The sequence below is a fragment of the Podarcis muralis genome, chromosome 14, assembly GCF_964188315.1.
Source record: "Podarcis muralis chromosome 14, rPodMur119.hap1.1, whole genome shotgun sequence".
In the NCBI taxonomy this organism is placed as follows: domain Eukaryota; kingdom Metazoa; phylum Chordata; class Lepidosauria; order Squamata; family Lacertidae; genus Podarcis; species Podarcis muralis.
The window spans coordinates 29,840,322-29,866,003 of record NC_135668.1 but is presented as its reverse complement, the minus strand read 5'-3'; the positions used below and the strand labels follow the sequence as shown (position 1 = coordinate 29,866,003).

Below are 25,682 nucleotides of genomic sequence, written 5' to 3'. Positions count from 1 at the left end.
TTGTGCTCCGGCAGTGCGGCAGCAGCGGGAGGCCTCATTAGCTAAAGTGGTGTTTCAGGTTAAGAACAGTTTCAGATTAAGAACGGACCTCCGGAACGAATTAAGTTCTTAACCTGAGGTACCACTGTTTAGGACTTGATGCACGTGATTTTCTTTCAGTTGATTGCTAAGTTTGCAGTGTAAGGTTCCTGGACCTATATCACATCTCTTTATGGTTTCACCATATGCAATGTGAATCTGCTGACGGGTTGACATGGTCAATGCTGCCAAATAAATCTTCATATATGAAGAACATCCAGAATCAATTAACCATTTGTTTGATTTTGCACCACAACAGTTTAGAGTTAGATTCTTCTCATGCAAGGGGGTGAAAGGGGAGGATGCTGTGGGCCATGGAAAAGTTCCAACACTGGATGGGACTCTGGTTGCTGGGCAGAAGAGGCCAGGAGGCAGCAGTGCTGTGATGAGGTTCCCTTGCTGGGGCCCTTTGCTGTCAGTGATGCCTATTTAGTTTTGTGTTGAAAGGTGATGTGGTGTGCCCTGTTGTGTAGCACCTGCCTTGTGTCTTTAGGCCTTTTAAACAGGGCAGTTTAAAGAGAAAGACAAGGAGGATGTGGCCCAATAGCACATCTGCTCAGGAGGAGGAGAGGTGCCGATGCCCTTAGAAGAATCAGGACTATAGCAGCTATATTTAGATGAGAGAAGCCCTAGCTCAGCCTGGCCTGGAATGCGTTGAGGTTGCTGTGGAAATCGTGCATCGCAACATATCCTTGAAGAAGCATTGTGTGGGGGATCCAAAGAACTCTGCTGCTGGAGAGTTGCACCAGGCGAGGTCAACAGCAGAAGAGCCATTGAGATGAAGAGGGTCAGGCGTTCTCTGCCACTCTTCTACTGAACTCCTCCATCATAGTCATGACATATGAGACATGCTGCAGAGTTCTACATCAGATATTGGTGTGTCTGGGGGTGGGTTCTGTTTGTTTTCTTTTTAACCAGCTGCGGTCTCAGGAGGCTACCAAGCTGAGTGGCGGAAGAAGAGGCAGGATGGGTTATTCAAACTGTTCCCTTTCTGCTGTTGAGGAATAATTCAAAACTGTCTTTGCACTGTTGCATTTCTCCCTTTGGCAGGGGGTGGGGCATAGAGGAACCACTGTCCCTTGCAGCTGAATAATGTGCCTAGTTTTTGAGCAGAATTGCAACGGTAGACAAGATTGCGCTGCCTCCCTCCCCACTCTTGGGTGCAGCCTCAGAGGCTGCTTTTCAGCTAGACACAGAAGCTGGTGGGGGCAAAGAAGCAGTTCACACCCTCCTGTCTACACTACATTAAGTGTGCTCCCGCCATTGGCTTCGGAAGCAAGGTACACACAATGTGGGCCACAATCCATATTGTTACAAAAGTTAGGTGCCGCCCCATTCTCTGCTGAGCAACAGCAAGATTCTAGGGGGTTCCAGCCACTCACCCAGGTTCTGTGTTTCTTTGGAGAAAGGAAACACAGTGGAGACTGTTGTAGCTTTAAATGTGATTTATTCACATATTTACACCTTCAGTCTGCACGGGGGGAGCCCATCTCTTACAATATGGTCATTTCAAGAGGGGCTTGTTCCCCACAGCAGTGCAGCACTGGAGTCAAAGTCATCTCTCCCAGCCAGTCTTCAGCCAGCCTACCCAAGATGGATCCCGGTCTTTGTTCTCCCTTCTTCTCCCCAGCATACCTTGCTAAAAACACTTCCACCCTGTAACCTCAAACATGCACCCCATCAACATGGCAGTCTCTCTCTGCCCAGGCCCAGGATTCCTCTTAGATGGGCCATCAACACATTTTGTCATGTTAGCGCCTCTATCCCAGGTCCAGGTGTGGCACTTGCTTGGAATTAAATTAAGCCTGTACTTTTCCATGGGCCCCTAATCTTTGCTTCAATACTCCAAATAACTGCAGTTGCCATGTGTCCTCTTTTTCTAGGACATGTCCTCTTTTTCAGGGGTAAAATTTCTGCCCAGGTGGTTTTTTTTAATTTGCAGAAATGTCTCTGGCTATACTTTCTGGATGAGACATTGACATCACCGGTGGTTGAAGACTTGCTTTCCTTTTCTCTTCTCCTGTCCCCAACAGCAATATATCACAGTTTCTAAAGCCTACATATAGTAGGGGTATTTAAAATGAGAGCCATTATAGCGTCCTCTTTTTTTCTCTTCAAAATATGACAACTTTAAAATAATCAAAATCCTACTATTTATTAATTTCTAGGGTCTGGGGGGGGTCCCCCCAAATCTATAACAATAGCTATCCTGTTGTTTCTTACAAAATGCTGTGTTTTGATGCATTTTCCCCACAAACAGCTTCAATCCGAATTGAGAAAAAGAACGACCTAGCTGTGTTTTTGATTAAGCTCACATAAATGCTTTCATATTATCATGCAGTTCTGATATCTTAGCACTCTCTCCTCATCGCTTTTTGCACATAGTGTAAAAAATAAAGAATAAATGGAGATAAGAAATGGCAGGGTGCATTAGACACCATTGCAATGATTATTATATGTGTTATTATTTATTTTATTCATGTACTCGTTTTATCTTCCAAGGATCTCAAAGTGGTGTGCATGGTTGCTTTAGCAGCGCCAAAGTGATCTTCCTGGGGTGCAAGCCTATGCAGTGTGTATTTGAGGTCCTGGGATACCCAGATGATAATGCCACACACACACACACCAGCCTCACTGATGTGGTCCAAAGGAAAGCAAAATGTTTGGCACCAGCTTGGCTGCAGGAATTCCCAGAAGGAGGCATACAAGGCACCATCCAACTGACCCAGGAACTCTACTCTGGATTTGTGGAGGGTTTACTCCTTAGACTTTTCTTCTCCCGAGGATCTCCCACATGGCGGCAGAGGTTTAGGGTCAGAATATTCTTTTTTTCTAGATGGGCTACCTTCCCAGGTTGATGAGCCTCAACTGCCCCTCACTTCCCTCTACAGCATGTGCAAAAACCACCTTCTTGACCGATGGACCACCTATTGGTCTCATCTGCTCAATCCACCGGAGCCTGTCTTTGCGCATAGGGGAAGTCCCTAACTCACTGATGGTTTGAGACCCATTGGCTACCCTCACCTGGTTTAGCCAGCCAGTCAAAGCCATTCCCTGGGTGTGGTTGCTGTCACATGCTGGCAGCTTCTAGGAGCCACAGGAGAGAGCTGGCTGGAATGTAGTTAACCAGATATGGGAAAGGTGACCCTTTTTTTGCCACCTTTGCCCTACCCACCTCCAGCATGTGGCCACAGAAGGTCGCCCAAAAGAGGATGCGTCCCTTGGCTAGAGTAAGAGAAGAGCAAAGGAATCGGCTTCATACTGTGTCAGTCTGCTGGTCCATTTAGTGCAGTGTTCCCTACACTGACTGGCAGCAATGTCCCTCCAGGTTTCCAGACAGAGTCTTTACCAGCCATTCCTGGAGATGCCACTGGGGATTGAACCTGGGACCTTCTGCATGCCAAGCAGCTGCTCTGCCACTGAGCTACCGCCGCCCTTTCCCTCTCTAGAGCATTTGCTTTAGTCTGTGCTTGGAGGCCAGCAGTTTTGTGGGGCCATGTGGTTGGATTTTGGATTCCAGGACGTCCTGGAAAGAGCGGAAGCCACAGGCAGAACGGATGGCGCTCAGCATTTCCTTATTTATTTTCCAACTTACTCGGTTCTGTCTCTGGCCTTAGAGAACATCCCTTGTTTCCTAGGAGACTGCAGGGAAGGAGAGTAGATGAACTGCGAAAACTCTTTTGCGGTGCTCGAAGCCGCCCTGATGAAAATTAACACAAATACAGTAAATGCCAAGGGAGGCTAAAAATAACCTCTGTGCCAAGCCCCATTCTGCTCCTGTCCATGTCAGCCTGGCATCTGAGATGCAGCAAAGTCTGCGGGGGGGGGGGAGCTTCCAGGGCTGGTGGGTGGCCTGGATTCTAAGGGGCTGTTCTGGGGCGGGTGCCTTCCATGTGTCCATCAGGCCCCTTGCTTTCTCAAATGCTGGTCCATGGTCCTGCTGCAAAGGTTCAGCATTGGCACCTCTTAGAGACAGGAAGGTGCGGGGAGGGGATAGAAAGTAGCTGCCCCAAACCATTTGCTCATCGTAGTGCCTCTGGGGAGGGGGGGAATCTGGGTGAGTTCCCATGTCCCAAATGGCAGGGCCGGCATCTGCTGTCCCCACTACTGCCGCCCCCTTCCCCACAGCCAGCCCATGCAAGCCAGACCACAAAAAGCAGCCAGGTGCACTGTAGAAAATGAGCCAGGAAGGAAAAGACATTGAATCATAGGGTTGGAAGGGATCTGAAGGGTCATCTAGATCAACCCACTGCAATGGCATTGCTGTAGTTTGGAAGTGGCTGGCAGTCTCTCCTGGGGCCCTCTGGCCTCTTCCCTTGGCAAAGCGAGGAGGGAGTGGCTGCAACCTGCTTTCTCCTCTCCTTCAGGGCCACCATGGCAGACTAGCTACCAGCAGAAGGTGATTAATAAATTGATGGTAACAACAACAACAACTGGCCCAATAATGCTGCAAAGCCGTATCTAATCTGTCATGGCTTCCATGCTTTTGCCTGCTAGAAAATGCTTTCCATGGACTTTCCCCATAATAAATTTGTAACCTTTTGAGTTAGTCCTTCGCTTTCTGTGCCTTCTGTGTAACAACGCCAAGATGAGTTAGTGATATTTGGCAACCTTGCAGTGGAATGCAGCTGGCTGCCTTTAAGAGTAATAGCTCTTCTCTTTGTTTTTATAGCATTATTTCACCGTTAACTTCAACCATGAAAACCAGAAAACCCTGGAGCTGAGGACAGAAGATGCTAAAGACTGTGATGAATGGGTAGCAGCCATTAGCCATGCCAGGTAAGTCCTCCTCCTTTTCTCAGTGGCTCCGTGGAACCTGAATCCTGCTGGGGCGAGGTGTCTTGGGCTGGAGGGCTGGGCTGGCATGTGTCAGGTCAGGTGCACGAGGCAGCTGACCATGTTAATCCTGCTGGGAGAGAGAGAGTGGGAGAGGGAGCCAGTAAGAGACCTTCTTTCTGATCACCCTTGCTGAGCAATGGCTCATAAGTAGTAGTAGTAGTAGTAGTAGTAGTAGTAGTAGTAGTGTAGTATTAGTATAAGTAGTAGTAGTAGTAGTAGTAATATAATATATTTACTGGTATTTCCCCAGCCATTCTGTGTGGCTCCCAACATAAAAACACAATAAAGCATAATAATAATTTATTATTATAGCACAGAAGAAACCATATAAGAGGGAACCAGCCCCTCTGAGCTGCTTACAGAGAAAAAGTTGACAATGAACAATGCTTGGGCTGACTCTGGAATTCTAAAGAAGCACAGGATTTTGCTCCATGCCTAGAATTCAGCATCCTAACAACCTCAAAATTTGTTGTTGAGTTTTTGTTTTGAGTTTTGCGTTCCACATCTCATGGTTGCAAACAGAGCTGGCCCAAGACATTTTGCTGCTTGAGGCAAAACAGAAAATGGCAGGAGCCCCCTCCTCCTCCTCCTCCTCTGCTGCCACCTGAGGCGACTGGAGGCAGCCCAGGGAAGCCCCAGCACACTGAACGTGGGGGAGAGAAAAAAAGGAGGCAAGAGGGGAGCAGGCAGTGGCTGCAGGCAACAAGCAGAGGAGGCAGCGAGCAGCACAGTCCTTGGGCTCCAGATCAGCCGCCCCCTCCCAGCTGTGCCCAGCCTGCCTCCCAAGGACAAGGCCTTGTCAAAGCCCTGGCTGCAAAGATAAGCATCAGTGTGTGTAGTCAGTGCCAGGTAGGAGCAGGAAGCGGGGGGGGGGGCATCTGGAGAAGGCTTGGGGTGTTAAGGGAGTGTCCTTGCTCTCCTCCCTAGTTGCCCATAGAACTGCTAGAAACAGCCTCAAACAAGCAGGTGTGCCGTGCAGAATGGGAACACCTACACTTCCAGGCATCAGTTTGTCTGGGGTGGAAGGTGGGATGCCTTTTTGCAGCACAGAGGATGCTTTGTGGCCTTCCTGACAGAAGGCTGAGGGAGCCCCCCCCCCGCCCCCTCTGGCCTTCTCAAATTGTGCTGGGCAGCAGCTGGGCAGACTTAGGAGTTGGAGAGGATGTTGCATCAGTTATATTTCTCTCTACTCTTAATGCTGCCTCTGCACCTGGGATGCTGCCAGTTGCCACAGCCAGAGATAAGAATTCATCCTTGACATTTGCGTTTTAATTCCATTCCCTTTCTTTTAACATTCAATTCATTTTCCTGGAAAGGCTGCTTTTAACCAAGCAGGGAAACAAAGAAGCGACTCCCCCACCCAACTCACATGTGAAATATTGTGGGCCAGATCCTTCCACGAATATTTGAATTCATAGAACTCGTAGAATGGGATTAAATGGCAGTACAGCCCTCGACATCTTTACTCAGAAATAAACCATGCTGAGTTCAATGCGGCTTTAGCTGTGGGATTGCACCCTGTGCTTCCCAACCAAAGTCACTGCCAGCTTGGAAGGAGCTTAGCCATTCCTAATCGCCTGCAGTCCAAACCCATATATAGGTCTACTCAGAGGTAAGGTACACTGACTTCAATGGGACATATTCCCAAGTTAGTAGATATAGGATAGCAGCCTTACCTGTCCTTTAGTACCAGATTCAGTGTGTCAGGTCAGTTCCACTGAAGCCAGTAAACCAAGCCTGGTATAGCAGGACATGAATCTGCCTCCTTGATGGGAATGAAAAGGTCTTTGAGGTCTTCAGAGTTTCATCTTCATAATGGTTGCCAGAGATTTTGCAGAATCTCTTGCTGATCCTTGTGGGCTCATAAGAGTTGATCCATGTGACCCAAAGCTGGCACAGAGCACATGGGAAATGGAGAGAGCATCACAGCTGGTCGTACAGTGGAAGAAACCACTGTCCAATTGCTCCAGCGTGTGGCCGGATCAATTATGATCCCTGTCTTCTGCTAAAAATTGATGTGGCTGCAAGGCAGATCAAGCAGCAAACATGCCTGGTGCCTGTGGCCAGCAGGAACATAGTTTGAGATTGTCATGTGCTCAGGGCCTCTTTTGGGGTCATGTGGGTTGGCCCACTGGGTAACAGTGGCAGAGTGCAAGTTTGGGAATTGGACATGGAATCTTGATCTTCAGATAATCACTTCTTAGCTGTTATTACTCACAGGCTGAATATGGGAAGCCAGCCTTCCCCAGTCTCCTGGTCCTGATGTTTTGAACCAGAACACCCATCAGCCTCAGCTCTTGCAGCTGCTCTGGCTGAGGCTGATGGGAGTCAGTAGTGCTGGCTTGGCCCCATGACTGTGGGTGCTCGGGCCAGGAGTGCCATGCAGCATGCATGATACTGGCACCAAAACTTGTGGGTGCTCGGTCACCCAGGGCCCCAGGGAGTTGGCACCTATGATGGGAGTTGTAGCCCAAGATTTCTGGAGGGCACTAAGTTGGGAAACGGCTGTTCTAAAATGTTTGGATCAAAAGAATGGCTGGAGCTTGATGGGAATGATCAATCAGAATGATCAAATTCAAGCCAAGCAGTGGCCGGGGAAGTTCATGCTCTGAACTGTAGCAGCAGAGTCGTGCCATTCCCTTTCCCCCATGAGGAATGCAGTTATCACTTGGTGGCTTGTTGGGTCGGCTCTCTCTCTTTCTCTCTCCCCCATAGGATTTTCTAATTGTGTTGGCAGCAGACACGGCTTGAGGAAGCCACCATGAGTAGCAACATCCACCCCAATGACAGCATTTAGGGCAGCCCGTGGACCTGATCCCCCAAGTTTTCCATTGTTGTTGGTGGTCATGAGTGCCCGACCTGGTGGGTGGGTGGGTGTGAGATGCAGAGCAGGCAGGAAAAGCAACGGAAGGGGAGGAAATGTCTTAACAACTCTGTCTATATAACAGTTATAGGACTCTTGCTACAGAGCACGAAGCTTTAATGCAGAAGTACCTCCATTTACTTCAGATTGTGGAAACGGAGAAAACAGTTGCCAAGCAACTCAGGCAACAAATTGAAGATGGAGAAATAGAGACCGAGCGCCTGAAATCTGAGGTAAAAACATGCTGATTATGCAAAGGGCAAAGGATCCTGTGTGGTTGGTCCTTGTGGCTGCATTCAGACGTGCATCATGCCAGGAAAAATGTACCCCCTTCCTCTCAGCAGTTTTTTTTTTTTTTGCCAGCAATGAGAAGGACCCATTTGCATTTCCTGCCCTTTGGGGTATTTGATGGCACACGGTGGGCTGTTTTTGCTGCTCTCTGACTTCCAATTTGCTTTTAGGCGAACTGTATACTTTGCCTATTTTTATTTTACTAATTTTATGGACGGTTTGCATTTCTGTAGCAGTATTTATTTATTTAGTTATAAAAAAATGTATCTATGTCACTTTTTACAAAAAAATAATAATATGAAAGTGGTTCACAACAGCAAAAATAAGATAAAACCATATCATAAAAGCATAAAAGGTTAAAAACAAGGACGTTTAAAACAAAGATCAGTAACCCATTTTGCAGGACTCTTAATTGCCTGAATAGGCCTGGTGTAATTGAAAATTTTCAGCAGGCATTTAAAGGTTGGCACAGAAGGTGCCTGCTGGAATCTCCACAGAGTCTGACAGGACTGGGCCAATGACTTGGTTTCCATTGCTGTCAAATGAGCATCACCAACTCTGGGAATGAATAATGACACTCCTGCAAATGATCTCGTGACCGAGCTGGAATAGAAATATTCAGGTGATCCCTAAGGTACCCTGGACCTAAGTTGTTCAGGGGTTTTTAAATGAATACAAGAATGTGGGTTCATTGTTGCTATTTCTTTGATTTAAAACTTTATCTAGTTTAATTTTTTAAATATTTCTGTAAGTCACTTTGGGCTGTTTTGAGAGAGGTGAATTGTTAAGCAATTTAACAAATAACCATAACCGTAATGCAAAGGAAAGCCATCAGAAAGGTGGCATGTTCTAGAGGTGAAGAGATTTGCAGCATCACAGGTGAAAATGCCATGGGAACCAGATTCACACATGCACAGGCAGGGACTGAACCTGTGTCCACCAGTTACTTAGCGCTGGCTGTGCAGGAGACATTAGTACCTTAAGCACAGCAATATTCATCTGGAAGGGTGTTGAGTAGGATACTGTCGGTTGGGCAAGTTATGGTGTTCAACAGATTTTAGAAGGGATGCTGGAAGACCCCCTAATCTGAAAACTTAGTTTCTTCTAGAAGTAGCAGACCTTGCCACGGGCATGAATGTTATGGGTCAAGTCATCCTTGTAAGTCTCAGCCTGGAGGTCACAATATGAGGAATGGTTAAGGATGTTGGGCATATTTAGTCTGGAGCAGAGAAGACTGAGAGGTGACATGATAGCCATATTCAAATACCTGAAGGGCTGTCCCATGGAAGACGGAGCTGCTCCAGAGGGGATGATCCAAACCAATAGATTCAAATGGCAAGAAATGAGTTTCCAACTAAACATAAGGAAGAATAATTCCATGGTTCTAATAATATTAGGATGCAGGAAGAGCAGAAGCTGTTCATTGTATAGTTTTTAAAACTCAAGCAACGAGTAATCCAAGAACTATCAATATGTTGGTGCATAATTAGTCTGCCTCTGAGCTTAAAGTCTTAGTGTTGTACTTTCTGCTGTTCCCCTCAACAACACCCCACTACCCTTTGAAGCACAGATCAAATGACATTTTCCTTTAATGTGCAAATTTTGCTTACTGGATTTTGAAAGGGAAAAGCAGCTCTTTCTGCTGTGTAAAAGATTTATCAGCAGACCAGCCAGGAACTCTCCCTGCTTGCAGAGGAGTCATTTCAGCTATTAGCATGGCTAATGTCAGAAGTGAGTCCATTTTGTTCTGAATATGATCTGTTTGATAATGCCTAATTATGAATAAATTGCACACTGCGTTAAAGTCAGTGGTTTGGTTGGTAGGTTTATGGGGACAAGATTTTCACTGAAAGGACAAGGTCCACCAGCTGTGATTATTTATTATTGTTTATTTGTTGCTTCTTTTCTTTTTCCTCAAAAGTGAAACTCAAACTGACTTGCAAAAATGAACATTAGAAACAAGAATAAAGCGACTTAAAATACACAAGTAATATAGATACAAGAGCAGATCCTTTTCCACTCCTTGAAAAGATAAGCAGAAAATTAAGATCCTAAGACTTTGGGGGACTAAAAACAGAGTGATAGTGCCTGGCATGGCTCCCTGGGGAGAGCATTCCACAAGCAGGGAGCCACCACTGAAAAGGCCTGTTCTTGTGTTGCTGTCCTCTGCCCCTTCCTTGGAGGGAGCACATGGAGAAGGGCCTCATGTGGGGAATTCAGAGTCTGGATTGGTTCATGTGGGAAGAGGTGGTCTTTGAAGTATGGGGACTTGAGCTACATAAGGCTTTATAGGTCAAAATCAGCACTTGGAATAGGGCCCAGAAACTAATTGGTAGCCAGTCAGTCAGGCCAGGATTGGTGTCATGTGCTCAGAACCTCTTGCACCACTGAGCAACCTGGCCGCGGAATTCAGCATCAGCCACAGTTTCCCAACCATTTTCAATGGCAGCCCCACATATAAAGCATTGCAGTAATCTAGCTGAGCAATTGCCAGAGCATTGAAAACAGGAGTGTCTCCACCTCTATCATTGAGCCTGGACACGGAGGTCCAGCTCCACTAGCCCCCTGGCAGTTCCCTCACTACGAGAAGTGAAGTTACGGGGAACGAGGCAGAGGGCCTTCTTGGTAGTGGCACCCGCCCTGTGGATCACCCTCCCGTCAAACGTCAAGGAAATAAAAAACTATTTTACTTGGGAGACATCTGAAGGCAGCCCTGTATTGGGAAGTTTTTAATTTTTGATGTTTTATTATGTTTTAATATGTGTAGGAAGCTGCCCAGAGCGGCTTGGGCAAGCCAGAGCAGGGTACAAATGAAAAAATATTATTATTAATAACAGAAGTTAGGCTATCCCTCTCCAGACAGGGGTGTAGCTGGGCCACCAGCCAAAACTGACAGAGGGCACTTTGTGGCACTTGAAGTCATTTGAGCCTTAAGTGACAGTAATGAATCCACAAGGCTACACACCTGCTCCTTCAGAGCAGAGCAGACCGAATCCCACCCTTCCTCTCAGCTACTTAGAATAATAGAATTGTAGAGTTGGAAAGGACCCAAGGGTCACTTAGTCCAACCCCTGCGACGCAGGAATCACAGCTAAAGAATCCCCAACAGGTGGCTATCCAACCTCTGTATAGAAACCTCCCACGAAGAAGAGGACTTGCCACAGGGCCACAGTTTCAAGGACATGCTGGTGGGGGGGACCATGTTGGGCTCAGGGGTGCGCCAGATGTGCACATTCTCTGAGCCCAGTTCTTTTCCCTATGAACACCTGCATTTTGCTTGCACATGCATTTTGCTTTGCATATGAATGGGACTGAGTGCTGAGCCTTTTATGTCTTCTGTGTTCCTGCGCATGAATAATAATAGTTTGATAATGGAACAAAGACTCTCTCTCCCAAGGCATGCACACTGTACATTTGAAACACATCACGCCCCAAAGAATCATGGGAACTGTAGTCTGCTCAGGGTGCTGAGCTCTGTGAGGTGTAAACTAGAGTTCCCAGGATTCTGTGTGGGAAGGCGTCTGCCTTTAGGCGTGTGTTTATATGCTGCCTGAAGAGTGGGACAGAGAGGGGTTGCATTGCCAGGCAGAAGTCTCCCAGGAGGTACTTAATGGACACCCCACCCCCTTTTAGGCCTAGGAAGAGGTCCCTACTTTCTCTCTAGCCCCTCAAGTCCACCACAACCCTGATCTCTGGGAGCGGAGTGGGGGCGGCCTTTTAAAAATAAGCAAGCCTCCTGCGTAACTCAGGATCCTCACACCCACCTGCCCCCTTTCCCTGTTTTGCTGCCCAGAGCACCCATATGCGGCATGCGGCATGACACTTAAAAAGAGGGGGTGTGATGTTTAAAAATACCAGGGCTCTAATGGAGGCTGCTCTGTATCTCGTTGCTAGGGGCAACCTCAGGATGTTAAACTGAATGGCATCAGCTTCGAAGGGACAATGCTTTCCTGCATCTCTGATTTGTTGTTGTTGTGATGTCACTTCCCCAGAGCCAATCTTGCTTCTACGCCTCCCAGTTCATTTGCATGCTTGAATTTGATTTGTTTAGGAGTTTTCTTTGCATGGAAATAGACATATTACATCTCCGCCTTTCAGTTCATACAAGGAGTATTTGCACCAAAACATTGTTCTGGTGAGCTGCCGGGGCGTGACCTCGGCTAAGGGGCCGAGGGGTTGGAAAAGCAGCAGGGAGCATCCAAGACAAGGAGTCTCCCTTCTGACTTCAGTTGTACTTCATGTGCAACCTGCGTTTGTTTATGCATCCCATTTTTGAACATTTGAAAATGTGCAACCAGTTAACGGATGCAAGATAACAAAGAAAGAGGTTTCTGGGTGCAACTGCCTGATCAGTCTGGCCCAGGAGGTTGTCTGAGGTGTGCAATTCAAGCTGATTGACCTTTATAGATATTGGGAATATTTTCCTGGGAATCCAGACCAACCTCAGCCCTGACTCTGACCTGCAGTATTATGACAGACCACATTGCAGAGCTGTACTAAGCTAGAAAGTAGATAGAGGAAAAAAGATTTCTCCCTCTCTCACAACTTGTGGACACCCAATGAAGCTGAATGCTAGAAGATTCGGGACAGATCAAAGAAAGTATTGCCAGAAACCACAGGAGGGGAGAAGGCTCTTGGGTTTGGATCCTGCTTGTGGGTGTCCTACAAACACTTGGTTGCCACTGTGAGAACAGGATGCTGGACTGAATTGAGGTTCGACTGTTTTAGCTTTGGGGTTGGCATTATCTGGGCCAACTTTTAAATGTTTCATTCTAAATAAGAACTGAGTTAGAAAGGGCCAAAGATCAGGAAGCTCTTGGCTCTGCTGCTATCTTTTAGACTTTTTTGGAAGGTGGGATACTGATGCCCGATCTCAGCTGTGTTAAAACCTTGGAGTTTTCCTGTGATTTTCAAGGACTGCTTTCGCTGCCATCCATTGATGCATTGAGAAACAGCTTCTCAGTCTGAATCAGGAAATAACACCTTCTGACAACAGAATGCTCCGCTCTGTACTTCTTGCTATCTACACACCATACCTTTAAGGCACTAGTATACCACTTTGATAGATTGAAGGATCCTGGGAACTGTGGTTGGTTAAGGGTGCCTGGAATGGTCACCTTGTGAGGTCAGCACCAATAACAACCTACAATTCCCAGGATTATCCATGACTGGGTGTCAGATGCCTTTTCCTCCTGCCCTTTCTGAATAACACCATTCCATCCCCCCTTTTTTCCTTCCAGTGGCTCAACATTCCATGTTGTTGAGTTATTCTGGATCCTTCTCTCTCTTGATTTTTCTCTCTAGAGATTTTCCAGAGCATTTGCACATCTCAGGGTTACTCTGAGTCTGCCAATACCTTTCTCTTTTGCGTGGGTGGTGCGGTTTGGGCTGCAGAAGCATGAACACAGAAAGACATTAATCAGATTAGGGGGGGAAATGATATTTATACACTAGGCTAATTAATTCAGAGTAAGTCACAATTTTACATCTACATCACCAACGCATGTGTTTTCCTTTACCTAACTGATGGTGATTCAGCTTCCAAGCAACACAATTCCAAATTTGCCTTCAGAAAGTAACCATCCTTTAAAAATCCCCAAAACATTTACATGAAATAATACTGAGAATGCTATCGGCTCCCTGCCCCAGTCCCCAAGAGACAGCCCTGAACAGGAGGGATTTTGCTGTGTCAACTGAAAGTACAAGGGCAGGAGGCCTGGCTACCTGGCACAGGTATTGCCATCTTCTCAGTCAAGAGCTTGTATTAGGGGACCGCCTTTTGATCCCCCATACATTAATCTAAGTACTGGCCTTTGGGGATCTCATTCAAACCATTTCATTGAAGTGACATCTTGTACTGGACAAACTGATATAAGAGGATGTAAGCCAGGCATAGGCAAACTCGGCCCTCCAGACGTTTTGGGACTACAACTCCCATCATCCTTAGCTAACAGGACCAGTGGTCAGGGATGATGGGAGTTGTAGTCCCAAAACATCTGGAGGGCCGAGTTTGCCTATGCCTGATGTAAGCTTTTGAGTTGCACAGGGGTCTTCATCAGAGAAGTTTTGTGGAAGTCACCCTATATTAACATCAAGTGGTTCGGTAAAAAAATCAAATACTTTGTGTGTGCCTCCAGCAATAATATGGAAGAAAATTGTTATGTAGTGTAGTTTCACCCTGGGCCAACAGGGGGATACTGTATATAGTTTTCACTCAGGTCTGTAGATAGTTTTCACTCAGGTCCGCGGCAGTTATTTTAGGCGGGAACTCTGGGTTGTTGTGGTTACAATGTGACAGCCGGCTGCCTATAAATACAGGCCGGCTGAGCTGTTCACTGTCAGTTCTATTCCAGCTTACCATAATAAAGAGCTACTTGAAGAGATCGCTGTGCCGGCTGCTATGTCAACCCACGACTTAACACTGGCGACGAAGGTGGGATAGATGGACATCAGAGCACAGCCAGATGCGGCCAGCCTCTGAACTGAGCTGAATCACTGAGCTGAATCACAGAGCGAAATCACTGAGCGAAATCACTGGGCAGAACCAGTTCAGAGCTGACTGTTCTGGCTAGAGCACTGTGTTCCATCCATCGCCCTTCACGCCGGCATCGGAATCATGGCTTCACTTGTGCCTCTACCGCCGTTTGCGCCAGCCTCTGAATCATGGGACTCCTACCTCGCTCGGTTCGACTGCTACCTCCAAGCCAACGAACTGACAGCAGTATCACAGGATCGGAAGCGGGGCCTATTCCTCAGCCTCTGTGGGCCTGAGGTGTTTGAGACGGCCCGAGCGTTGGTTGCGCCTGAAGCAGTCCAGGCATCACCATGGGACACGATCCAAGAGAAGCTCCGCAACCACTACGCACCAAAGCCGTCCAAGATTGCTGCCCGCCATGCGTTCTACCACAGGAACCAGGCAGAGGGGGAGTCAATCAACAACTACACCACCGCCCTGCGACAGGCTGCAATGCACTGTGAGTTCCGAGACTTAGACGATGCCCTGATGGATCGAATCGTCTGCGGGGTCCGGGACATCCATCTGCAACGGCGTCTCCTAGCCAAGCCAGACCTCACGCTACAGAAAGCCATTGAGGAGGCTGTGGCCTCAGAAGCTGCTGAACGCTCCGCTCAGGAGATCCGCAAGTCCAGCAGCCTGCGTCTTGCTAGGGAGCCCGTTCCGGTGCATCATGAAGAGGCCAGCAGTGAGGAGGCATCCTCCAGTGAAGACGATGATGTGCACCAGACAAAGCGGGAGCGCAGGAAGTTCCAACAGAAGTCCAAGGGCCAACCGGAATGTGCTGGCTGCGGAGGCAACCATTCCCGTGCCAAGTGTCGATTCAGAGACGCCATCTGTAGGAGGTGTTCCAGAAGGGGCCACATCGCTAAGGTCTGCCGATCGGCTCCGTCTGACACCCCCCCTTCATCGACTCGCAAGTCCAAGTCTTCACTCCAGTCTGCCAAGGAAAGTTGTTTCGCTCTCACCAACTGCCGCTGCCCGTCTGGAACCACGATTGGCCAAACCGACTCGCCTACGAGATGCAAGCTGAACGTCACGGTGCTCATTGAAGGAGCTCCATGTGACATGGAGATCGACACCGGGTCTGCCCTGTCCATCGTGTCATGGAGCACCATCAAAAGACTGGTACCCAGAGTGTCCAAAAGGCAACTCGACTCTCACCGCGTACACCTGAGAGACTACCAGGGAAACGACGTTCCCGTGGTAGGCGTTGGCCGGTTCCGGATCGCCTTCAAGGATTTTTCGGGCCTGCTCCGGTTGGTGGTGGTCGAAGGTCAGCGGCCAAGCCTCCTAGGGCTAGACTGGTTTGATGCCCTCGGCCTGGAAGTCACCGGCATCAACTGCATCTCTAACGCAGAGACTGAGGGTCTGGTCAAAGACTTTGCCGAGGTTTTTGACGGCACCTTGGGCCAATATACAGGTACGCCCATCTCCTTTAGCCTGGATCCACAAGTCGCCCCCATCAAGCTAAAGCCACGCCGGGTTCCCTTTGCTCTCAAGGCTAAGGTGGACGAACAACTGGACAAACTGATCGCCCAAGGAGTTTTGGAGCCGGTTGACCACGCAAAGTGGGAAACCCCCATCGTCACGCCTGTCAAGCCAGATGGGTCGGTGAGAATCTGCGCTGACTACAAGTGCACGATCAACAAGGCACTTCAGCAGCACGCTTATCCGGTTCCTGTTGTCCAACACCTGCTGCATTCCCTGGGTGAGGGTAAGGTCTTCGCTAAGCTGGACCTTGCCCAAGCCTATCAACAACTGCCAGTCGATGATGCCACTGCTGAAGCCCAGACGATCGTCACCCACCGGGGGGCATTCCGTTGCCGCCGGTTGCAGTTCGGGGTGAGTGTGGCTCCTGGCATCTTCCAAGGCCTTATGGAGCGTCTCCTGCAAGGGCTTCCGGGCGTGGTACCATATTTTGATGACGTCTTGGTGTCTGCAGACTCACACCAGCAGCTGTTCGAGCGCCTCCGTGCCGTGCTGACCAGGTTCCAGGAGGCCGGGCTCAAGGTAAAAAGGGAGAAGTGCCAGATCGCCGTTCCACAGGTAGAGTTCCTGGGCTATCTTATCGATGCCTCCGGTCTTCATCCAACCACATCCAAGATCCGCGCTATCCAGCAGGCCCCCACTCCAAAGAACAAAACGGAGTTGCAGGCGTTCCTGGGGCTGCTGAACTTTTATAACATGTTCCTGCCCCACAAAGCCACAGTGGCTGAGCCTCTTCACCGACTCCTTAGCACTAAGACGCCTTGGGCCTGGGGTCATCGGGAGACGGCGGCCTTCAACGCGGTCAAGGCTCTCCTTTCTTCGGACAGTGTGCTGGTACAGTACAGTGAATCCAGGCCGCTGGTCCTTGCCTGCGACGCCTCACCTTTTGGCATCGGGGCTGTCCTTAGTCACCGTTTTCCAGATGGAAGAGAAGCACCGCTCGCCTACTTTTCCAGGACACTATCTCCGACGGAACGGAATTACAGCCAGCTCGACAAGGAGGCATTGGCACTTGTGGCTGGAGTGAAGAGGTTTCATGAATACCTCTATGGCAGGACTTTTGACCTCATCACTGACCACAAGCCACTCCTGGGCCTCCTCGCCGGTGATCGTCCAACTCCACCGGTCCTCTCACCACGCATGCTGCGATGGACTGTTTTCCTGGCTGCCTACCACTACCGGCTCATCCACCGCCCGGGGAAATCGATGGGCCATGCCGACGCCCTCAGCCGTTGCCCTCTTCCAGCATTTGTGGAAGACCCGGCTCCAGCTTCATCGCTCCTTCTGATTGAGGATCTTCCGGCAGCGCCTGTGTCGGCTGCCACTGTGGCCTCCGCATCTGCCCAGGATCGCACCATCAGCCGGGTGCTCAACTGGGTGTGGAGGGTGTGGCCACAAGGGCCCTTTGCATCGGAGTTCCAGCCCTTCGCAACCAGACAACATGAACTCTCAGCTCATCGCGGCTGTCTGCTGTGGGGAGACCGCGTCGTGATTCCCCAGGGACTCCGTCAGCGCGTCCTGGAGGCTCTGCACGTTGGCCACCCGGGAATTGTCAAAATGAAGGCGTTGGCTCGGTGTTACGTCTGGTGGCCTAATATGGACGATGCCATCACTGCCTGGGTGTCCGCCTGTCAAGCGTGCCAGGAGTCGAGGCCTGCACCACCGGCAGCTAAGGGATACACGTGGGAGACGCCAAAGACACCCTGGTCGAGGGTGCACATCGATCTGGCTGGCCCCTTTCACGGCCGGACCTTTATGGTAGTGGTGGACGCCTATTCCAAATGGCTGGAGGTCGCCCTGATGCCCTCCACCACTACCGAAGCTGTCATCCGGGTGCTGCGAGGCCTGTTTGCAACGCATGGGTGTCCTGATGTCCTTGTCTCTGACAACGGACCGCAGTTCACATCAGGCACGTTTGAGCGGTATCTTTTGGGACTGGGCATCCGCCATGCCCTAACGGCACCCTTTCATCCATCCAGCAACGGGCAAGCGGAAAGAATGGTGCGCTCGACAAAAGAGGCACTGGCGCGCCTGGACCGGGGAGACTGGCATGAGCGGGTCGCCGAATACTTGTTCGCGCAACACATCACCCCTCATGCGGCCACAGGGAGGAGTCCTGCGGAACTGCTTATGGGCCGCCGCCTCAGGTCACCGCTCGACCGGCTACACCCAGACTTTGCCGTGGCTGAACCCCCAGGCTGTGCCAACGCACCACGGTCATTTGTCCCAGGAAACCAGGTCTTTGCCCGGAACTATGTGGGGGACATCCCTTGGGTGCCAGCCACAGTAGTGGGAGTCACTGGACCTCGCTCGTACCAGGTGGCACTCGAAGACGGGCGCTTGTGGCGACGGCACATAGACCAACTTAGGCGCAGGGTTGGGGACTTGGACACTACCGAGGTGCCCCCAACTGCGCTTGCGGCTCCAGAAGAGACACGTACAGATGGCGAGGCTCCACCTACACCTCCCTCGCAAACTGCCAGCGTGGAGCCGAACCAAGCCGTCTCAGAACAGACTCAGACCACTCCACTTGCGGAGGCTCCACTCACAGCAGCGGATCCAGGGGAGTTGGTTCCAACGCCACCTAGGGTCGCACCACAGCCTCAGCGAGAACTGTGTGGCCCTCCGGACTTGGCTACCAGTCCCCGGCGGTCTGGCAGAGTTTCCAAGCGCCCAACTCATTTAAAGGACTATGTTGTTGGACAGGTATCACTGTTGGTCTAAGTATGGGAAATGTAACCGATATGCTTTTGTGCCTAATTGAACCATTACGCGTAGTGCTGTATATAAGGAAACCATTACGATTGTAACTAACGCCTTATCTCGGTGGGGAGGGGTGTTATGTAGTGTAGTTTCACCCTGGGCCAACAGGGGGATACTGTATATAGTTTTCACTCAGGTCTGTAGATAGTTTTCACTCAGGTCCGCGGCAGTTATTTTAGGCGGGAACTCTGGGCTGTTGTGGTTACAATGTGACAGCCGGCTGCCTATAAATACAGGCCGGCTGAGCTGTTCACTGTCAGTTCTATTCCAGCTTACCATAATAAAGAGCTACTTGAAGAGATCGCTGTGCCGGCTGCTATGTCAACCCACGACTTAACAAAAATGGCAAAGGACTATCTGAGTTTATTATTGCCTACCAGGAAAAGGGCCTTTTCAGTGGTGTCCCTCCAGCTTATGGAATACTTTCTGAGAAGGCTCAACTGGTGCCTATGTTAGGCGTTTCTTTTGACAGCAGATGAAGACTGTTTGCTCTTTTAAAATCCTATGTTTTTATTTCTTATAACTCTTTTTCCTCATTCTTTTCTGGGGGGCGTGTTTTACTGATTTTATGCTGTTGGGTGCTTTTATGCTGCTGTTTGTTAATTGTGCTGGCAATGCTTTTAAATATTGATTGTTTTTAGTACGGTTTCATTTGAATTTCATTGATTTTATTTCATGAGCCGCCCAGAGGACACAGTTGATTGGGTGGCATAGAAATGCCCAAATCGAAATAAGTCTCTGATGGAAGCTCCCCCATGGAATTCCAGGGAGTTCCGTACATCTTGCTAGAAGTGCATCTCTCACTGGCTGGGCGCCTTCATCATGATGGGCCCCTGAGTGAAGCTGGCTTGTTACCATGTCAGTCTTTTCACCTTTACTTCTCTGTTTACTGTCTGCTCCCAGATTGCAGCCTTACTCAAAGACAATGAGCGCATCCAGTCCAATCAGACCAATGCACCCAACGACGATGACAGTGACATCAAGAAGATCAAGAAGGTAGGCTCTGGTGTTTTAGAGAGCTTGGTCTCTGGTCCAGCCTTCCAGATGTTTTGGACTCCCATCAGCCTCGGCCAGCACAGGCTGGTGGAAGTTGGAGTCCAAAACATCTGTCATAATTGAGGAGCAAGAGCTTTATTAGAGCCAGTAGGTGGTGGTAAAGTGTCCTCTTCTGTGCTTTGCAATGCCATTAACCTCCAGGAAGGAGAGCAACCTTGCTGGCTAGGCTGGTGCTTGAGGTCTGCAACATCTGGATGGTGCCAGAGGATGGGGAAGTCAATGTCTCTATGTGCTGTTGTGTTCTGTGCTTCTCTGTGGTAGGAAGGTCCAGGTGATGTCTTTGTCACAGTGATATTGACATACAAATGTGAGGATATTCCTGAGGGATGGAAACAGGCACCCAGGAAGTCACTGTCTGGATCACAGCCACTGCAGGCCAGATACACCCAGATCTCTCCACCAGCTCTCCCACAAAAAAACATCTGTGGGGGGACAAAGAAAAGTGCACAGCTCCTGGCTGGGAAGAAGGATCAGTTATTTCTTTTCAATCTGCATTGTCTCCTAAATAGTTTCGGTCCCTGATCCTTAATGCCTCTGAGTGGTCCTGCTTCTCCTTTGACATCTGCTGATAAGACCCTGCTCCACATTCCAGTAAAATGATTTTGAGTAAAATGACAGGGACTTTGAGGCTGTGGCACATGGGAGGCCCACCTTCCCCCTGTGTGATCATATTTGGCTTTTCAGAGATCAATAAAGGCTCTTTTATTGAGTCCACTCTTCAGTCTGCACCGACTCTGCACCCAGAAATGAGTTTCTCTTTCTCTTTCTGCTTCTCTTTGTGCATTGTTTTGGCTGCTGTGTTTTTATCTTTATAATATTACTTTATTGTATTGAAAATGTGACTGAATGCTGCTTTGTGGACTTTGCGAAAAAATAAAAAATAATCATCCAGTGAATTTTGAAAATAAATAAACTCATCCTCTCCTCAGATCTCCTGGTTCACAAGATGCAGGGTGGCTAATCGCTGGACTACTCTTCAATCTCCATCTATAAAAGGAGACTTCCCAGTGAACCATTTCAAGGGTGCTCATGATGGGAGGGCCTCCACTTTGGACTCCTACAGATTCCCTGAGCTCTTATGCACACCGTCTTCCCCATAGACCATGGCGGATGACCTTTGCTATGGATTAGTTGAGGGAGATTGGCCAGGAAGCAGATACAAAATGTTTGTTTGCTTAAATTGATATTTTAATGCCACTTTTGGCTCTGCAAATAGTCCCTAAAGCAGCTTGCAGAAAAAGACAAGTAAAAGCAATAAAATCAAACAAGGAAAATAAAACACTGACTTGTTATACGTCTAGACAACATTGCTCACTAAAACAGAGCAGCAAAAGGACTCAGTTTACTGGGCCAGATAACAGTAGTGCTGGCTGCAAAAGGACCACATAGGAACACAGGCAGCTGCCTTATAGCAAATCAGAACCATTGGTCCATTTTTATCAATATTGGCTACACTGACTGGCAGCAGCTCCCCAGAATTTCAGGTAGGAGTTTCGTCCAACTCTAGCTAGAGATGCCCATGGGGATTGAACCTGGAACCTTCTGCTTGCAAGGCAGATGTTGTACCACTGAGCTATGGCCCTTTGCCTTTTCACTATTCTTTTAGAGGTGGAGAAGAAGGGACCTTCCCAAGGGAGGGGATATTGGAGCCAAGAAGGCCCCACAGGTGTGCCAAGGCACTTTTGCCCACAGCACTGTCAGGCTGTGAACCTGAACTTCCGGAGGGAGGGAAGGGGTGCTGCTCTATTCAGAGCACGCTGACTGCCCATTCCTGGGTTAGGCTTCAACTGCCCCCAACATTTGCCTTGTCTGTAGGGAAAAGGATCCAGTCCAACACAACCTCCAGATCCCAAGTGCCTCCTTGTCTTATGATGGAAAAAAGGACGGGGTGGGTGGGTGGAGATCTGGGTTGATGTCATCTACATACTGATAGTGATCCTGCTCTCCAGCTCCCCAGATGATCTCTTCCAGCAGCTTCAGGTGGATGTTAAAGCAACATGGGTGGGTGGGTGGGAGATGGTGGGAGATGAATTCCTGCAGAAGGAACCCTGGCTGCTTACATTTGGCAGGCTCTGGTGTTTCCTGGATTCTCGCTAAAGAATCTCCAGGCTTCAGTTTGTTTCTTCATCCTTGCCCTTTCCTTGCAGTTGGAGGTTCACCCACACAGAAACCTCCCTCGCCTCTCAGATGGAAATCTTGCATTGATTTACGTCGTAGGACCTGCAGCGTTTCATGCTGCCTGTCACCCAGGAGATTCCAAGCAGGGGAGCGGGGGAACCACCCTGCCGTTTCTTCACTGAGCTTAAGAAAAACAAAGGCGTCACTTGGAGCTCATTAAGAGGCTGTAGTTTCTGGGCTGCTTCAGGGCCCCCTATACCTGCCCACATGGTTGGTGAGACCTAGTGCAGACTGCTACCTCTCCATGATGTGTAGGGAGGTGTCTGGGAGGGGGGAACAAATAGGTCCCCTCTTATAAGCCCAGGTGAAGGCTAACAGCAGCCAACCCAATCCTGGAAACTTTTGGTACCCAGATGAAAGACTTGATGAGGATGAGGCTATGACTCCTTTCTCATGAGAGAACCCCTGGTACTTGGAGAACTCCTGGTACTGAATTGGGACCCTCTCAACAGGGTGGGCACAGCCATGAAACCATCCTTGGGCTCAGAGGATGAGTTCCCTGTGCCAAATGTCTATCTTCTCAGCCTTGCAGAAATCAAAGATGGCAAAACCCGGCAGGGGACCAAGGTGGAACAAGGCACATTGCAGACCTTGTCAGCCTACAGAAGACTTCCATTGGGTTTAGCTCCCTGTTGGGAGCAGCAGTGCTTCTGAATGCCAGTTGCTGGAAACCATAAGAGAGGAGAGTGCTCTTGTGCTCAAATCCCACTTGCAGGTTTTCCATTGGGGCATCTGGTTGGCTGCTGTGAGGATAGGATGCTGGACTAGATGGACCAGGCTCTCCTGACAGTTCGCTAAGTAGGGGATCCTCAACAAGCAATGCTCATTTGGAGCTGTCCGAGGTCCTGATTTTATCTGCCTTCTGTGACAGAGCTTCTGACCAATCTTCACTGGCTTGATCTGATTTTGCAGGCTATTACTTGCATTCGGCTATTTTGGCCAGCCTCTGCCTGCCTTGCCTTGACTTCACCAGATACCATCTCCTTCCCCCGTGTGCCTCAAGTGCCCACAGAACAGAATACCAAGCCAATGTGGCCTGCAGTTCAGGGAAGGGCATACAGAACCTGCTTTGCATGCAGAAAATCCCAGGTTCAATTCCCAGTGGCCACTCTAGTTAAAAGGCCCAGGTAGTTAGGGATGGGAAGCCCTGCTGGACTCTCCAGAGAGCCACTGCCAGTGACAGTCAACAATACTGGGCTTGAAAGGCGTATTAATGTGTTGTAATTGGTGTTTTGATCTGCTCTTATTTATCTATTGCGTTATCTGTAGCAAATGTTTCTGTGTATATACCCTTTGGTGCCAGTGTGTGACGGTGCTTAGAGACATATCAAAGCCTTTCCTGAGAGTGGAATTGGCATGCTAGGTACAAGTGCAAACATAGAGTATATATACAATATTTACACTTCCAAAATCCAAGGCCCTGGGGCCAATCTGCCTGAGCTTTATGGACCTATCCAGAAGTGCTTCTGTTTCCACCAAGATTTATATAGGGTCTGGTTGTGGGTTTCCCAGCAAAGAAGGAAAGTGACCTCATGCATGCTCAGAGGCACTCTTTTGTTTCATAGGAACCCCCAGCCACTGGAACACATTCTGAATCCAAAATAGATTAATGCCCTGCAATTCTGTGTTTTAATAGGTACCTGTGTGCACATAGATATTAGATACACCATATAATAATAAACAGAAGAGCAGTCAGTGAAGGGCACTATCTAATCTCTGGGAAATAATTGAAGCTTTATAAATACAGAAGGGACAGAGAGATCTGTTCCAGCCCCTACAAAATGAGACTGATGAATCTCTTTGCAGAGCTGGGATGGGTGTGATGAAATCTTGCTGGAACTTCCTTGCGCCAATTTGAAAGCTCCATGCCGAATGGTCACCTAGTACTTCTCCCTGTTGCTTTGTGCGATCACCTTATGAAACTTCTTGTCTTTTATCAGGTCCAGAGCTTTTTACGAGGCTGGTTGTGCAGGAGGAAATGGAAGACCATCATCCAAGACTACATCCGCTCACCTCATGCGGACAGCATGCGGAAGAGGAACCAGGTGGTCTTCAGCATGCTGGAAGCTGAGGCAGAGTATGTTCAGCAGCTGCACATCCTGGTCAACAACTTCCTGCGCCCACTGAGGATGGCTGCCAGCTCCAAGAAGCCCCCTATCACCCACGACGATGTCAGCAGCATCTTCTTGAACAGGTGAGTAGGCGCCACTTCTGGCTATATCTGGCTCAAGGAAAGCAACTTGGTATTCCAGGGTTTAAAACAAAAACAACAACAGAAGCTAATAGCCCCATTTATTTTGCTTGTGTGTGTTAGATTTATATCCTGCCTTTCAACTTTTCAAAAAGTCTGCTAGGTGGCTTATAACCAGATTCAGTGTGTTTTATTTTACTTTTGCAAGCATAACAAAAAAGGGTTTGGGGAGCCTGTTGCTAAAAACTCTAGGACAACAAAAACTGTTTCTTATTTAAGAGCTGGAAACCAGCCAGTGAGAGGCTGTTGAACCATGAAATGCAGGAAGCTGAATTAATTCTTTGTGTCTGACTTCACCACAGAAAATGTAGAGGAGATTCGTCTAGCAGAACTGATTCCCCCCACCCCCCCCACTGGTCAGGGAGGGAGCCTGAAAAATTGAGTCAAGTAGAGGTGACAGGATGAAGTTCTGGGCCTTGCCAGCAAATTAGCAAGTAACAAATCACCAGGGTGATCTAGTAGACATAATATGCTTGGACACATGAAAGGCTTTAAAAAATGGCAGGAGCAGAGAATGTGTCTCTGGTCCTCAAGAATTTTCCGGACTACAATCTCATCATCATCATCTTTGTCCATTGGCCATGCTGGCTTCTGGGACTGCTTGAATTTGGAGTCCAACAACATCTGAAGGACCACAGACATAAAAAATAAATAAAATGTATTTATTTATCCATTTATATCCCACCTTTCTTCCAAAGAGCTCAAGGTGGCACACATGGCTCTCTTCCTCCCCATTTTGTCCCCACAACAACTTTGTGAGGTAGGTCAGGCTGGCTGAGTGTGGATTCAAAGCCTAGACTCCCAGGTCCTAGTCCAACCCTCTAACCACTACATCATTCCTGGCTCCCATGTTTCCCCCCACCCCATATCATGAGTTATGGAAGTACCGGACAGTGTGTGCACAGTCAGGCAAGGGGGATGTCCCAAGTGCAGGATCCTTCACCACCTTCCAGCAGTGACTTGCAAAGAACCTGCCGGGCACCCAAGTTGTTTATGCAGCAACTGCCGCATTTCTGGCTGAATGCAGTCCCCTCTAAAGGTGCACCTGGAGAGGAAGTGCAGGTGTGTCAGTCAGGACTTGGGTGTGTGCATAGGCATCCTCTCTCTAACACATACACACACACACACACACACACACACACACACACACACACACACACCACTTTCTAAAAATACTCCCTACAGGATGGGCTTTGTTTCCACAGAAAGGAGGGCACAGGCCAAATTAGCTTCCAACTCTGGTGAATTAGAACAAATGGAGCCCTGGGCTAAATTCTGCCAGGACTGAGCTCTCGCTGCACCCCAAATCCAGGCACCAGCAGCTCCTGTTTTTGCTCGCAGCTGAAATCGCCTGGCCT

At 48.8% G+C, this 25,682-nt stretch overlaps 1 protein-coding gene across 2 annotated transcripts in view; it reads left to right on the top strand.

The window, feature by feature from the left end:
• Positions 1 to 25,682, top strand: part of RASGRF1 (Ras protein specific guanine nucleotide releasing factor 1) — an 85,098-nt gene that overhangs the window by 31,518 nt on the left and 27,898 nt on the right. The window contains exons 2-5 of one of the 2 annotated variants that reach the window (XM_028706484.2): positions 4,751 to 4,857; positions 7,866 to 8,013; positions 19,743 to 19,835; positions 24,014 to 24,267. The exons of the other annotated variant lie outside the window; for it this stretch is intronic. Coding sequence (XP_028562317.2) covers positions 4,751 to 4,857; positions 7,866 to 8,013; positions 19,743 to 19,835; positions 24,014 to 24,267 — 602 coding nt within the window. The remainder of the gene's footprint in view (positions 1 to 4,750; positions 4,858 to 7,865; positions 8,014 to 19,742; positions 19,836 to 24,013; positions 24,268 to 25,682) is intronic. 2 annotated transcript variants of the gene reach the window in all.